The sequence below is a fragment of the Vombatus ursinus genome, unplaced genomic scaffold (genome assembly GCF_900497805.2).
Source record: "Vombatus ursinus unplaced genomic scaffold, bare-nosed wombat genome assembly UNPS02014814.1, whole genome shotgun sequence".
NCBI classification, from domain to species: Eukaryota; Metazoa; Chordata; class Mammalia; order Diprotodontia; family Vombatidae; genus Vombatus; species Vombatus ursinus.
In genome coordinates this window covers 3,707,654-3,720,799 of record NW_020954592.1, presented here as the reverse complement: position 1 = coordinate 3,720,799, position 13,146 = coordinate 3,707,654, and the positions used below count along the sequence as shown (strand labels likewise).

Here is a 13,146-nt window from a genome sequence, read left to right as displayed (position 1 = left end):
CACACACACACACACACACACACACACACACACACACACGCACATATATATATCTTAGTACTTTCCCTGGTAGCAAGGAACTACAAAGCAGATACCTCTCAATTAAGGAATCGCTAAATAGTTGCAGTACATGAATGTCATGGAATACACATACACACAATGCAGAAACTATATACTGATATAAGAAACAATGACTATGAAGTATATGGAAAAGCATGGAAGGAATTAGATGAACTAATGTAAAGTGAACAGGAAAATAATATACACCAATGACTACACAATCTACATTGAAAGAAAAATAAAACAACTGAAACTGAACACGAAATTGTAATGACCACGAAATTGTAATGACCAAGCCTGGTCCCAAAGAAAAAATAAGAAGATATCTCCCCAAGCATCTCTGAAGAGGCAGGGGACCCTGGGTATGGAACACTGCATACGATTTTGAACTTTTTTCAATATATTGATTGGTTTTGCTGAACTTTTTTTTCATCAAAAAAACACTTTATAACAAGAGATAGTTATATGGGAGAGGGTAGACAGAAGGAGAAAACAGTGAAAACAGTAGGTATATTAAATAAAAACAAAATACATCAATAAAATATATTTTTAAAGCGTGAGTAGATGTAACAGCTGAACTTTGGAAGAATTAGGAGAACAGGAAAGTTGCTACAGACCCATAGAATCACACCTGCAAACTATAAATCAAATAGCTTGACTGGTTTCTAGTAAATTCTAGAAAGTGTTAATCAAAAGGACTATTTGTGAACATCTAGAAAAGTCATCAAAAGCTTCATCAATGGAAGTCCATGACAGACTAACACGATTTCCTTTTTTGACAGGGTAACTAGGCTAGTAAATCAAGGGAATGCTCTCCATATAGTTTACTTAGATTTCAGTGAATCATTTGACAAGGTCTGTCATGTGATTTGCATTTTCATGGTACAGTCCTCTTCTGTGCTATTATATTTATGGAAATGCTCAGTTATTTGTTGTGTGTTGAGTTTAGATATAAAAGGAAGTCTTTTATGTTATTCTTGTGTACAAGGTAAAAAAACTCCAATGAAATCAAAGATGGCAAGCTCATGAATATTCAGGTGACACAGGGCTACAAGGTAACTAAGATATTGTATGACAGATTCAGAATCTGAAAGGATGTTGATAGATTAGATAATTTGCAAATCTGCATTAGTAGAAGTAGTTTCCTCACTGGGAATCAACTATAAGTGAAGAAATCACAGGTCTGATAAAAATAAAAAAGTGAGATACATATACATACATACACACTCAAAAAATCAATTTCACAAGCACAAAATGAGGGAGTTCTAGCTAAAGAGTAATTCATTTCACCAAGATATGGGGTTTTTAGCAGATTGAAACCTCATTATTAGCCAATAGATCAACATGGAAGCCAATAAGGTAAATGCAATATTATCCTCAACTGCATTAGGATGGGCACACCTAGGTACCACATCTAGGTAAGATATATAGGTACCACATTTAGGTACCATGGGGCAGCTAGATGGCACAGTGGATAGGGTGCTGGGCTTACAGTCAGAAAGACTCATCTTCCTGAATTCAAATCCTGTCTCAGACATTTACTAGGTCTGTGACCCTAAGCAAGTCACTTAACTCTATTTGCCTCAGTTTCCTCATCTGGAGAAGGAAATGGCAAATTACTCTGGTACCTCTGCCAAGAAAACCCCAAATGAGGTCACAAAAGAGTCAGACATGACTGAGTAACTGAACGCCTCATCCCAGGAGGGCAATCAGAGACTGGAGGCCATGCCTTACCACAGTAAAAGGAATTGGAGATGCTTAAAGTTTGCAGAAGAGACAATATAAGGGAAACATGAGAGCTACTATCAGGAATTTCAAGGGCGTGTCATGCAGAAGAGCTGCACTTTCTCTGCTCAGCCCTCATAGGGCAGACCTGCCGCTCACTACCTATGACATCATAGTCAAGGCACTTAGTCTCTCTCAGTTCCAGGTTCCTGATCTACAAAATAAAGAGGTTGGAACAAGTGGTCTTCTGAGGTCAATTCCAGCTCAAGATTTATAATCCTATAAATTGCAGATTCAAACTTGAAAGAAACATCCCTTAAAGATCTCCTAATTGTCTTTTTCTCTGACTTGCTATCACCACACAACCTTTTCACTGCAATTTCTCTCCTGAGTGGACTTATTCATCATGGTGGAAATGCTCTTTGCTAAAGTGATTGGTCCCAATTCTCAAGCCTCGTGCTTCAATCTCCAGCCTCTGAAGAGAAGATCAGCCAGACCTTCTTCCATCTCCTGCTGAATGTGTCCCCTCAGAGGGGGACGAGACTTAGCTGGGCTAAATTTCCATCTGAGCCAGCATAAGGTAGCTCCCACCTCCTACTAACAGCCTGATCTCCCAACAACCTCCAGAGCAAAGAGGATCAACCTCCTCATTGACCTCAGGCCTTCCAACTCTTGCTGAGCCTGTTCCTTAATGAAAGAGGAAGAGGAAAGTCAATAGGGAACAGGATTTCCTTTTCCAGCTATGAACATTCAACTTTCATCTCCTGCTAAGTCCGTTTGCTGCCAAATCTCCAGCCTTAGGAAGGAAGGGAAGTAGTGAAATGGGGATTCCCATCTGACCACATCCCTTCCATCTCATGTTGCATTTGTCCCCACCCTATCTCCAGCCTTCTCCGAGAAAAGGAGTAGTGCTTTCTCCCCAATGATGAACATTCTCACGCCCAGTTACTTCCTTCACATCCCAGTGATTCTGAACCCCTAGAGATCATTATCCAAACCCAACTCCCCATTCTGCTCTACCTGATTTCTCATTCCCCTTCTCCCCAGCCCTCCCAAAGTTCTGTCCAAACATCATTCATCCAGTACCACTGTGTCCTATGGAATACCTACTCCATAAGTAACAAACTTCCCTTCATCCTAAGTCTTTTCCTCTTCCACTCCTTTCCATCTACCAGCCATTACTGAAACCTGGTGACACAGCCTCCCTGGCCAGATTTTCCAGTACTGGCTGCACCATTACTTATTCCCCTCAATTCATTAGTCAAGGCAAGGAAATTGGAATATTCCTTGTTCCCCATTGCCACTTTCAGTTTCTCCCTCTAACTCCAACACCCAGTAACCTCTCCTCCTTTGAGGTTCATGCAATTCATCTTTATCACTCAATTCACATCCTGGTAGTTGTTGTCTATAAACCTCCAGATCACTTGCCTGCCTTCCCCAGTGAGTTTAGCACATGGTCCACAATTTTTCTCTCCTCCTCAATCCTTGCCCTCCTACTAGGGGGTTTCAACACTCATACTGACTCTCCCTCAAACACCCCAATCATTCAGTTCCTCATGATAAATTCCTCCACCCACCTCAGCCACATACAAAGACGGTCATATCCTTGATCTTGCCATCACCCACAAATATACTACCTCCATGTTCAAGAATTCTGAAATCCTCTTATCTGACTATAACCTATTGGTTTTCCACCTCTCCCTCCGCCTTCCATTACCAAACTCTACTCTGCTCTTTGTCGGCACCACGACCTCCAATCCCTTAATTCTCTCCCAGGTGCATCTCTGCGCTAACCATTCTCTCCTCTTCTTCCCATCTTGACTCCTTGATCAACCAGTTCAGCTCTACATTTTTCTCTTCTCCTAGTCCCCAGTCACTTCATCATATCTCCAACTGAGTCCTGTCAAGCCTCAGCCTTAGATCACTCTCACCAATCACCGGAGATTGCTTAATACAAGAAATTCTGCCACTATCTTCCTTTGTAAGCCTCTCTGATTTAAGGCATAAATGGTGGTTCCTGGTACCTAATCTGGCTAAATGCTTGGACCAATCAACTTGATTTTACATCCACAGAATAAGGTAATCTTTGGCAGCTAGGTGGAGCAGTGAATAGAGCACTGAGCCCAGAAACAGGAAGATCAAATTCAGCCTCAGACATTAGCTGTATGACCCCTGGGCAAGTTAACCTATGTTTAACTCAGTTTCCTCAACTATAAAATGAGAATAATAATAGCACCTATTTCTTATTTCCTCCCTCCCCTGGTGATATCATTACAGTTGTCAGTAAATTATTATTTGTCTTCCACTAAACCCGAAACCTTTGAACATTTGGTGTGAAAAATTTAATTGCTGCACCTACACAAATGCTGCTGAAGGTAGAGAAAAATCACACACTTTGGGTCCATTAACAAATTTATTTTACACAACCTCAACTGAGACATCACTGCTGCTAGGCAATTCTTTCTTCCTCCCTCAGCAACTCAGTAGTCTATCATTCAGAGCACATCTCCTAAACCTTTTCATCCCTTCTCAAGCCTCCAAGGGATCTCTCTGACCCCACTCTCTCAGATGAGAATCTTGTCTCATATTTTACAAAAAATACTGAGGCCATTTGCCATGCCATGCCAACTCTTTCTTCTCTCTTCTTCCTCTCCTCCTCCCCACTCACTATGATCTCCCTCTTCTTCTCTCTTCCTCATCTCATATAATTCATTTGACTCCTGCCATTATATCCTCCTTTACCCCCATCTCACATGAGGTGGTCTTTATCCATACCAAGCATAACTCTTCCACTTATTCAAGAAATCCCATTCCATCCCATTTCTTCCATCATATCACTCCCTCCATTATCTATAATCTATTGTCAAGCTCTACCTACTGAGCTCCTTCAAAGTCCTTCATAAGCTAGCCCTCTCCTGCCTTTCTAATCTTCTTACACTTTACTCCCTGCCAAGTACTCTTTAATCTTGTGATACTGACTTCCTTGCTATTTCACAAACAAGACACTCCATCTCTCAGCTATAGGTATTTTCTCTGGCTGTTCCCCATGCCTGGAATGCTCTCCTTCATCATTTCCAACTGCTGCCTTCCCTGACTTCCTGTATGTTCCAACTAAAATCCCACCTTCTACAGGAAGCCTTTCTTGTTAATTTCTTAATTCTAGTGCCTCCTTTCATTGAATTATTTCCTATTCATTCTGGTTATAACTTGTTTGCCCACATTTATTTATTTGCTTTTCCCCTTTATTGGATTGTGTGTTCTTTGAAGGTAGGCACTGTTTTTTGCCTTTTTTTTTAATCCCCAAAAATGTTTATTGTCTGGTTAACATGCCAGACATAGCTTCCACTGTAAATTAATAAAATGACTATTATATGAATTTGATTACGTTGAATCAGTTCCCAGAGCCTGCTCAAATTGGTGAACTCAGAAAATTGAATTTCTGAACCTGAAAAGCTAAAGACAGGCTGCTAGGACAGTATTCCACACTGTCATTATTTATATCATTGTTAGATTAAAAACTCCTGAAACTCTAGGACTATGTCTTATCTTCCCATGGTGTCTGTCAAATAACAAACATGACATGATAACTGAATTGTTGTATGATTATCATATGAAGGACTTAGAATGTGAAAAATGATGCTTCCATTGTATTTTCATGGTCAAATCAAGTCTGGAATATTGTATTCAGTTTTGTACCTCATATTTTACATATGGTATTAATAGGATTGAGTACATTTGGTGGAAGCTTACCATAATGGTCAGGGCACAAGGATTAGCTGAGAGATTTACAATGAGTAAACGTCAAGTATTTTAAGAGTTGCCACAATGGAGACAGTGTATTATGGTGAAGAATTTGAAGTTGGAGAACCTGGGTTCAAATCTCAGCTCTGTTATTTATTACTCTGTGTGATCTCAGAGTATCATCAGTTTCTTTAGCGGTAAAATGAGGGGGTTGGACTAGATGACCTCCAAATATATGATCCTAAGGTCTATGAACACAATGAGTTGAAAAAGTTAGAGTACCAGATTTCAGCTTGACAAAAGGAAAAAAAAACTTAATATCTGAAGTTGTTTAAAATGCAATGGGCTGCTATAGTGAGCAGTAAGTTCACATCTTCGGGAAGAGGACTGACGACCATCCCTGACAGGGATGTTGCCAAGGGAATTCCTTTTCAAGTATGGACTGTCATACATGCCAGTCATGCCTCCAAAACACCTTCCAGTTCTGAAGTTCCATGAAAATATTTGTTGAATGAATGAAGTGAATGAAAAAATGAAAGTTAGAATGCAGAGTCATGATAAGACCAAGCATAAACAGCCTCTTTACTTAAATTACTACAGGACGTTAAAAAAAATAGGTGAATAGGATGTGGAACCTATGTGGAAATGGTGGAATGAATAAGCAGTAATGTTGCATTAGGCTGAAAGTCAAGTGAGCAGTTAACAGCTCACATAGAAAGTTAAACAAAGTCACTAAATAGTTTAATAAAGTAACTTAAATGGTCAAAATAGCCAATACTAAACTTTTTAGTTGTAGTCTTTTTGGATCAGCTGAGTTACTAAATGGATGAACAAGCATTTATTGAGCATCTACCTTTGCTGACACTACACCCAGTTCTGGGATACGAGACTAAAGAAATAGACTCTGCCCTCAATGGATGCCCATTCTAATGGGGGATACAACAAATAGAGGGGAACAGAGGACAATGAAAGGAGGTGTAATCTGGGGAATCAGAATCAGAGAGATTTTGAGTGAAGACATAGGAAAGTCTATTATCACACACTTTCAATAGCAAAGGTAGCAATGATTTAATTGTGGCTTCCAGAGGAAAAATAATAGAATTCAAGGAGTGGGGATATCATTCTATATTTGCCCCCTGTACAAAGAACACATGACCTTTTGGCATCATAAGTTAAAATGAAATTACTATTAGGCAAAGCAAAGTTAAAGTGAACAATTAAGTGTTATTCCAGGAACTTTTGAGTCACTTTTGCAATAAACTATCATTTCACTATAAGAATGTGTTTCAGTTTCTAGAGTAGATGGCAAATTTAATCTTTAAATGAGGATATTAAAATGGAATTGGTATGCTATGTTGCATACTTAGCAAAATCAAGCACAATACAATTAATATATAGATTTTATGCTAAGTGAGTTCAGTAATATGAAAAGACTTCAGATTGTTTTTCTTTCCAATGATAGCTATTTTGGGAAATATTGATTGATTTACTCAATAAGTGATTTTTATATCTTGGTAACTTCTTAAAAATCAACATGTAAAATCTTGCAAAAACTTCATATTAAATTTCATTCTTATTAAGTGCTATGTTTCTTGGAAAAAATAAGCAAAATACAAATGTAAGTCATATTATTCTACTCACGATTTATGTGGTCCATGTAATAGATTCCAATTTGTTGATCATAAACAGTTTCCCACCCTAAAGGAAGTTCATCCCCAACACAGTCAGCAAAAGTTAATGGCTTTGTAATCCTGTAAGACATAACAATGAAAATACAATAAAAAGTCTGGTCACATTCTTATATTATTTCTTAATCAGCTATGAAATTTGAATTTTATTATAAATTGTGCATATTTTTCAGCATGAATTTTAAGATTTGTAACTAAAATCAATTTTCTTATGCTACCCAATAAATGCTAATATTCTAGTTATTCAGGGTATTAAAACTTCAATGTTCTTTCAAAATGCCAATTTCAAATTCTAACTTCAATATGCCACTTGAAAAGTTATAATGACACAGTGTACAGTTTCTGTTAAACACAGTAGGTGTTTAATAATTACTTGTTGACTTTTGATGAAAAATGCTATCTACCTCCAGAGAATGAACTGATGGAGTCTGAATGCAGATTGAAGCATACTTTTTTTTTTTACTTTCTTTATTATTCTTGGTTTTTTGATCTACATAATCTATATCTCTCAGGGAGGGGGGAGGGAAGGAAAAGAGGGAGAGAATTTGAAACTCAATTAAAACTGAAATTTAAAATTTTGTTTACATGTAATTTAGAAAAAATAAAAATTAAGTATTTTTAAAATAATAAAATAATGATTACTTGACTTGATTGATAGTTACACAAATATGGCAAAGTTTTTTTTTTTCTTTTTAAGCTGTATATTTGGCTAGGCAACATTGTGAGTAATAATGTTACTCACAGAAATGTACTGTTGATCCCATTCCTTCAAAGTTTTTCCACAATGGAAACATAATATCAAGAAGTTATAGACTTAGAACTGGAAGAATCCCTGAAGGACGCCCTGTTCAACACATTCTCATTTTACATATGAGAAAGATGAAGCCCAGAAAGGTTACAAAAATTGTTCAAGGTCCTTGACTATAAAGAGAATATTTGTCCCACTGTATCAAGCTGCTTCTCACCGGTCTAAATCCACATAAAATCCATGTACCTGTTTTAATGTTAATCATAATGAATCAAACATTAAGTATAATGAGATTTCACAAACCAATACAGAAACCCCCAAACAACAAAAATAGAAACCACCATTTAGCAAACATTTTAAAAAGCACCTACTATGCGCTGGATACTGGGGCACTGTATTAGGCAATAGCCACCTAACAACTAGGTGATTTATTACACACTTCAGACTTTAAAGGGGCAAAAAATTTTCTAATAAACATATATCTCTTTGAGGTGCATCTCACGCTAAGCATGAGATTTTTTTAATTTCTACATGTGACGAGACTTTAAATAACAAGCTTCCTAGTTACAATTAAACATGATTTATAGGAAAATGTTTAACAACTCACCTATTGTGTAAAATAAATAATGTCTATAGTCTCCTAAATTTAACCAGTCATTCATTAATCTACCTGCATGAAAGTATGCTGAATAGTGAATAATGCCATTTCCAAAATCTCACTAGGTCACAAAGCATCCTTTACCTCAAATGTGGCACAACCTATGAAAAAGTTCCTACTCCTATCTATGTGAGCTACAGTGTGTGGGGGTGGTCAGTGTAGGAGGCATGATTCTCAAAAATGGTGTGGTAACAGGTTTCTGTGGTATCACCAAATTTTTCAGCGGAAGGGGTAACGGGCTTCAAAAAAATTCTCAAAGCCATACTAACTTAATTTTAAAATAAATATTTAAAAGATTTACAAAGTCAATGTTGAAAGGACTGTAAACTTGGGATAAGAGGAGATTCATGTTCACATACCAGCATTCTTACGCTAATACTACTTCCTTCTACTTACAATATTTACTATTTGAGTAATACTGGATGAGCTGCTTAATTTCTCTGACCCTCAATTTCCACATCTGTAAAACGCAAATAATTGTACTTACAATGCCAGCCTCACACAAGATTGTTGTTGTGAGAAAAGCATTTTGTAAACCCTGAAGTATTATATAATTGAATTAATGGTAGTATCATTATCATTATTAATATTACTATTAACATAAGCTACTTCTATGGATTTGTGATCTCTTCTTAATATAGACAATCTCTTCAGTGGACAGACTATAATCTGTGTACGCCTTCTTATCCAGTGAAGCCTTTCTCAATTTAACCCAATTCTACATACATTTGTGTATGTAACGCCCCAGGACCACAAAGTCAAAAAAGAAAAAGCTTTCTGTCATTAAGGAAACTGCATTCCAAGGGGGTTAAAGGGAGAAGGAAGGAACAAATTTATTAAGCACCTACTATGTGCCAGACACTCTTCTAAGTGCTTTACCAATATTATCTCATTTGATGGTCACAACAACCCTGGGAAGTAGGTGCAATTATTCTGAGGCAGACAGGGATACAGTAGACTTGCTCAGGGTCACACAGCTAGTAGGTGCCTGAGGACACATTTCAACTAAGGACTTTTTGACTCCAGACCAAGCACTATCCATTATACTGCCTAGTTGCCAAGCTGGAGGCAGAAAAAATACACAAATTATGTATAGATCAAGAGTAATTTAAACAGGAGAGGACACTAACTAAAAGGGTCCAGAAACATTCATCCTTTATAGCTGAGCCTTAAAGGAAGAGAAAGATTCTGGGACATGAAGATGAAAGATTGCATTCCAGCCATGGGGAATGCCTTGAGTAATCCATGGAAGCAAGAAATAGATCACCATGTCTGCAGGGTACAGCTAGTAGTACAACCCAGCTGAAATGTAGGGGATTAGTATGAAATAAGAGAAGAAAGATAGCTAGGAACCACATTGTGGAGAGCCTTAAGTGCTCATCACAGGCAACGCTAGTTTATCATGCCTGCAACTGGAAGATAATGAAAGTTTTTGAGTAGGAGTTACTTGGCCAGACCCATTCTCCCCGTGGCTTAGTAAAATTAGTTGTGCAGCCATGTGGAAGACGGATTGGAGAGGGAAAAGCCTAGAAGCAGGAGACCAATTAACAGACTGTTCAGTACTACAGATGAGAAGTAATAAGGACCTGAATTACTGTGGTGCCGTGAGAGTGGAGAAAAGGGAATAATTTTTTTTTTTAATTACTGTAGAGGTAAGATCAACAGTGCCTGACAACTAATGTGGGCAAGGAAGAGGGAAAAGACATTGATAGTTCCAAAGTTAAGAACCTGGATGACTGGGGAAAAAAATGGGAAGTTTGTAGAAGTGGCTTATTTAGGAGTAAGAAAGTTCTGGATCAGAAAAAAAGGCCAAAAGGAATCAAAGGCCATCGGAACAATTTTGAAAGCTGCATGTTGAATTTACTATGTGATTAAAAAGAAAAGCAAGCTGTAGATAAGAGACTTGTTCTACATAAAAGAAAATGCTCATTTCCATTTGGTTTGTAAACTCTCTTTCAGACATGAACTGTCTCTATAGGATACCCAGAAGATGGCCTGTAAAGAGTTGACGTATGATTGAAATTCAAGTGAATGATTAAGGCTGCATGTCTAACTATGGGAGTAATCTACATAGAGATAATCTACATTAGCTCCTGGGAGCTAATGAGAGCTCTAAGAAAGCATAGGCAGAAAGAGAAGAGAGCCCAAAATAGAACTTGGAACCACAACCACACTTACAGGGTAGGAGATGGTTAACAAAGGAGATAGAAAAGAGTAAGTTAGACAGGTAGGAGGAGAACTGGGGGAAGAACACTGTCAAGGCAAAGGAAGAGAAAGTGTCTAGAAAAAGCTGCAAAGAGGTGATGCTCTTTCATAAAGTCCTCTCTAACAAGATGGAAACCTTCCTCCAGTCCTTATAGTACTTTGTGGGGATCACTGTAGCACTAAGGCTATCTATCTGTTTATCCCTCACTTTTGCTACAAAATCAGCTTGTTTCTTAGAGCACAGATTTCATGGCTGATACCTGTTTAATAAGATCCTTTATCTAAAGTAAAACCCTGATACAAAACACAGCTAGCCTGCAACCTGGGATTTGGTCATGTCCATCATTATAAAAGTTGTTTTACTGTTTATCAGACAATACTTTGTCAGGACTAGGGGAAATGGAGATCATAAAATCAAATAGATAGTGATAGATTATTGTAACTTCAAAAAATTTAGAATCACTGAATGGAACAAAAAAGGCCATAATAACAAATGTTTATCCAGTGAATTTCCCAACTCCTCCCCCCTCCACTGTCCCATACTCCAAAAATGTATAAAGCTAAAATGAATGAAATTCTTTGGAAGACAAAATGCCCTTTAGTAAATAGTATTAGTCATACCACCTACCCTGTAGAAACTGTGTGAAACTATCATTAGTATCATTTTCAAATGTATTAAGAAAATCAGTCACATAACTGTAGATTGGGAACAGCCAAAACTGATAACCTAGATCTTTATTCTTTTCATTATTTCAAACTAGCTATATATAGAGAGAATGGAATAGCCTATGCCTTAACCCTGGAATGGGAAACTCTTTTTACTTTTCAAACTGAGCACCAATGACCCACAAAAAAAAATCAGTTAAAACCTTTAAAAGTATACAACATGTCACTAAATTACTTCAAAGTTTCAAGGCATTGAGATTTTATCAATATGAATTTTCTTCCCATCCAACACATACTGCATGCCCTCTGTGCCTAGGCAGTCTTCATGAGGTACTTTGACCCAAGAACTATTCCTTGTTGGTCACCCTACTGCTGCTAAGTGCCTCACAACTTGGGTAGTTGCCCTCCAAGCCAACAAGCTAAAAGTAAAGAATTTGCCATTTGATGGGTATAATGCTGTAATTATGATATCTAGGATTCTTATATGACAGTTACATAAGGAACTAAATTAATAAAAAGGCCTTTGTAAAGTTTCATTTTAAAATATTTTTGCTGGAAAATGAAGCTTTAAAAACTGTGGATTTAGGGGCAGCTAGGTGGCGGAGTGGATAGAGTACCGGCCCTGGAGTCAGGAGGACCTGAGTTCAAATCCAGTCTCAGACCAGACATTTGACACTTACTAGCTGTGTGACCCTGGGCAAGTCACTTAACCCCAACTGCCTAGCAAAAAAAAATAAAAAAATAAAAAATAAATTTAAAAAAAACTGCAGATTTTAACTAGCTTTCCTGAACAAGTATTATAGAAAATAGGCAGCATGCTATAGAAAACAGTAGTTGATTTGTAGTCAGAAGTTCTGGATTCAAATTATATTTCAAACGTTTACTAGTTGTGTGACACTGGACAATCAGCTTAATGGGAGCTCAGTTTCCTCATCTGTAATAAGGTATTGGATTTAATTATTGCTAAAGTCCTTTCCACTCATTAATCTATAATCCTATGCATGACTGCACATGATAATAGGACCCTGAAAACTACTTGTTGAATGTAGTTATAGATACCAAGTATAGTTTCATTACAGAATATAAGCACATTGAAGGCAGTGACCATCTTTGTACCCTAGCACCTTGCATATAAGCACTTACTAAATTCCAGTTGATTATTATTTAGTGCTAGATTCGAGTTCATACATTAAACTAAAATCAAATCAACAAATATTCACTAAGCATACACTAGGTCTAAAGTACTGTCCCCTACCTGGCCTTTGAAATTAGAGACTTTAAATGTAAGTCTATTTGGACTAAATTAATTATTACTTAGCTATTGGACCATTTACTAGACGTGGATTTGAATGCAGAGAATGATGCATTGTTAAGCTCTGGCTTTAAATCTATGATCCTATGGAAAGATGTTGGCACTAGTCTCAGTAATGGCATTCAGGATAACTATGTTTTTTGGGTTGCTATTTGGAACAAGCCCTTCTTAATTATTTCTCATATGGGGCACATACTAAGTCTAGCACACTAAACTACCCAAGTGCCAAAATGAAGTTTTAATACCATAAAGGAAGTACCAACCTATAACAGGTTTGATTTTTAATAAAAAAAAAAAAAGAAAGAAAGAAAGAAAGAAAGAAAGAAAGAAAGAAAGAAAGAAA

The 13,146-nt window shown here is 37.3% G+C and overlaps 1 protein-coding gene across 3 annotated transcripts in view; it reads right to left on the bottom strand.

Moving 5' to 3' along the window:
* The window catches only part of WWC3 (WWC family member 3), a 198,720-nt gene that overhangs the window by 110,499 nt on the left and 75,075 nt on the right, over positions 1–13,146 (bottom strand). The window contains exon 2 of one of the 3 annotated variants that reach the window (XM_027835331.1): positions 7,168–7,277. In XM_027835331.1, coding sequence (XP_027691132.1) covers positions 7,168–7,277 — 110 coding nt within the window. Of the gene's footprint in view, positions 1–7,167; positions 7,278–13,146 lie in introns of those variants that run through there. The other 2 variants (XM_027835332.1, XM_027835333.1) reach the window with 2 other exon arrangements.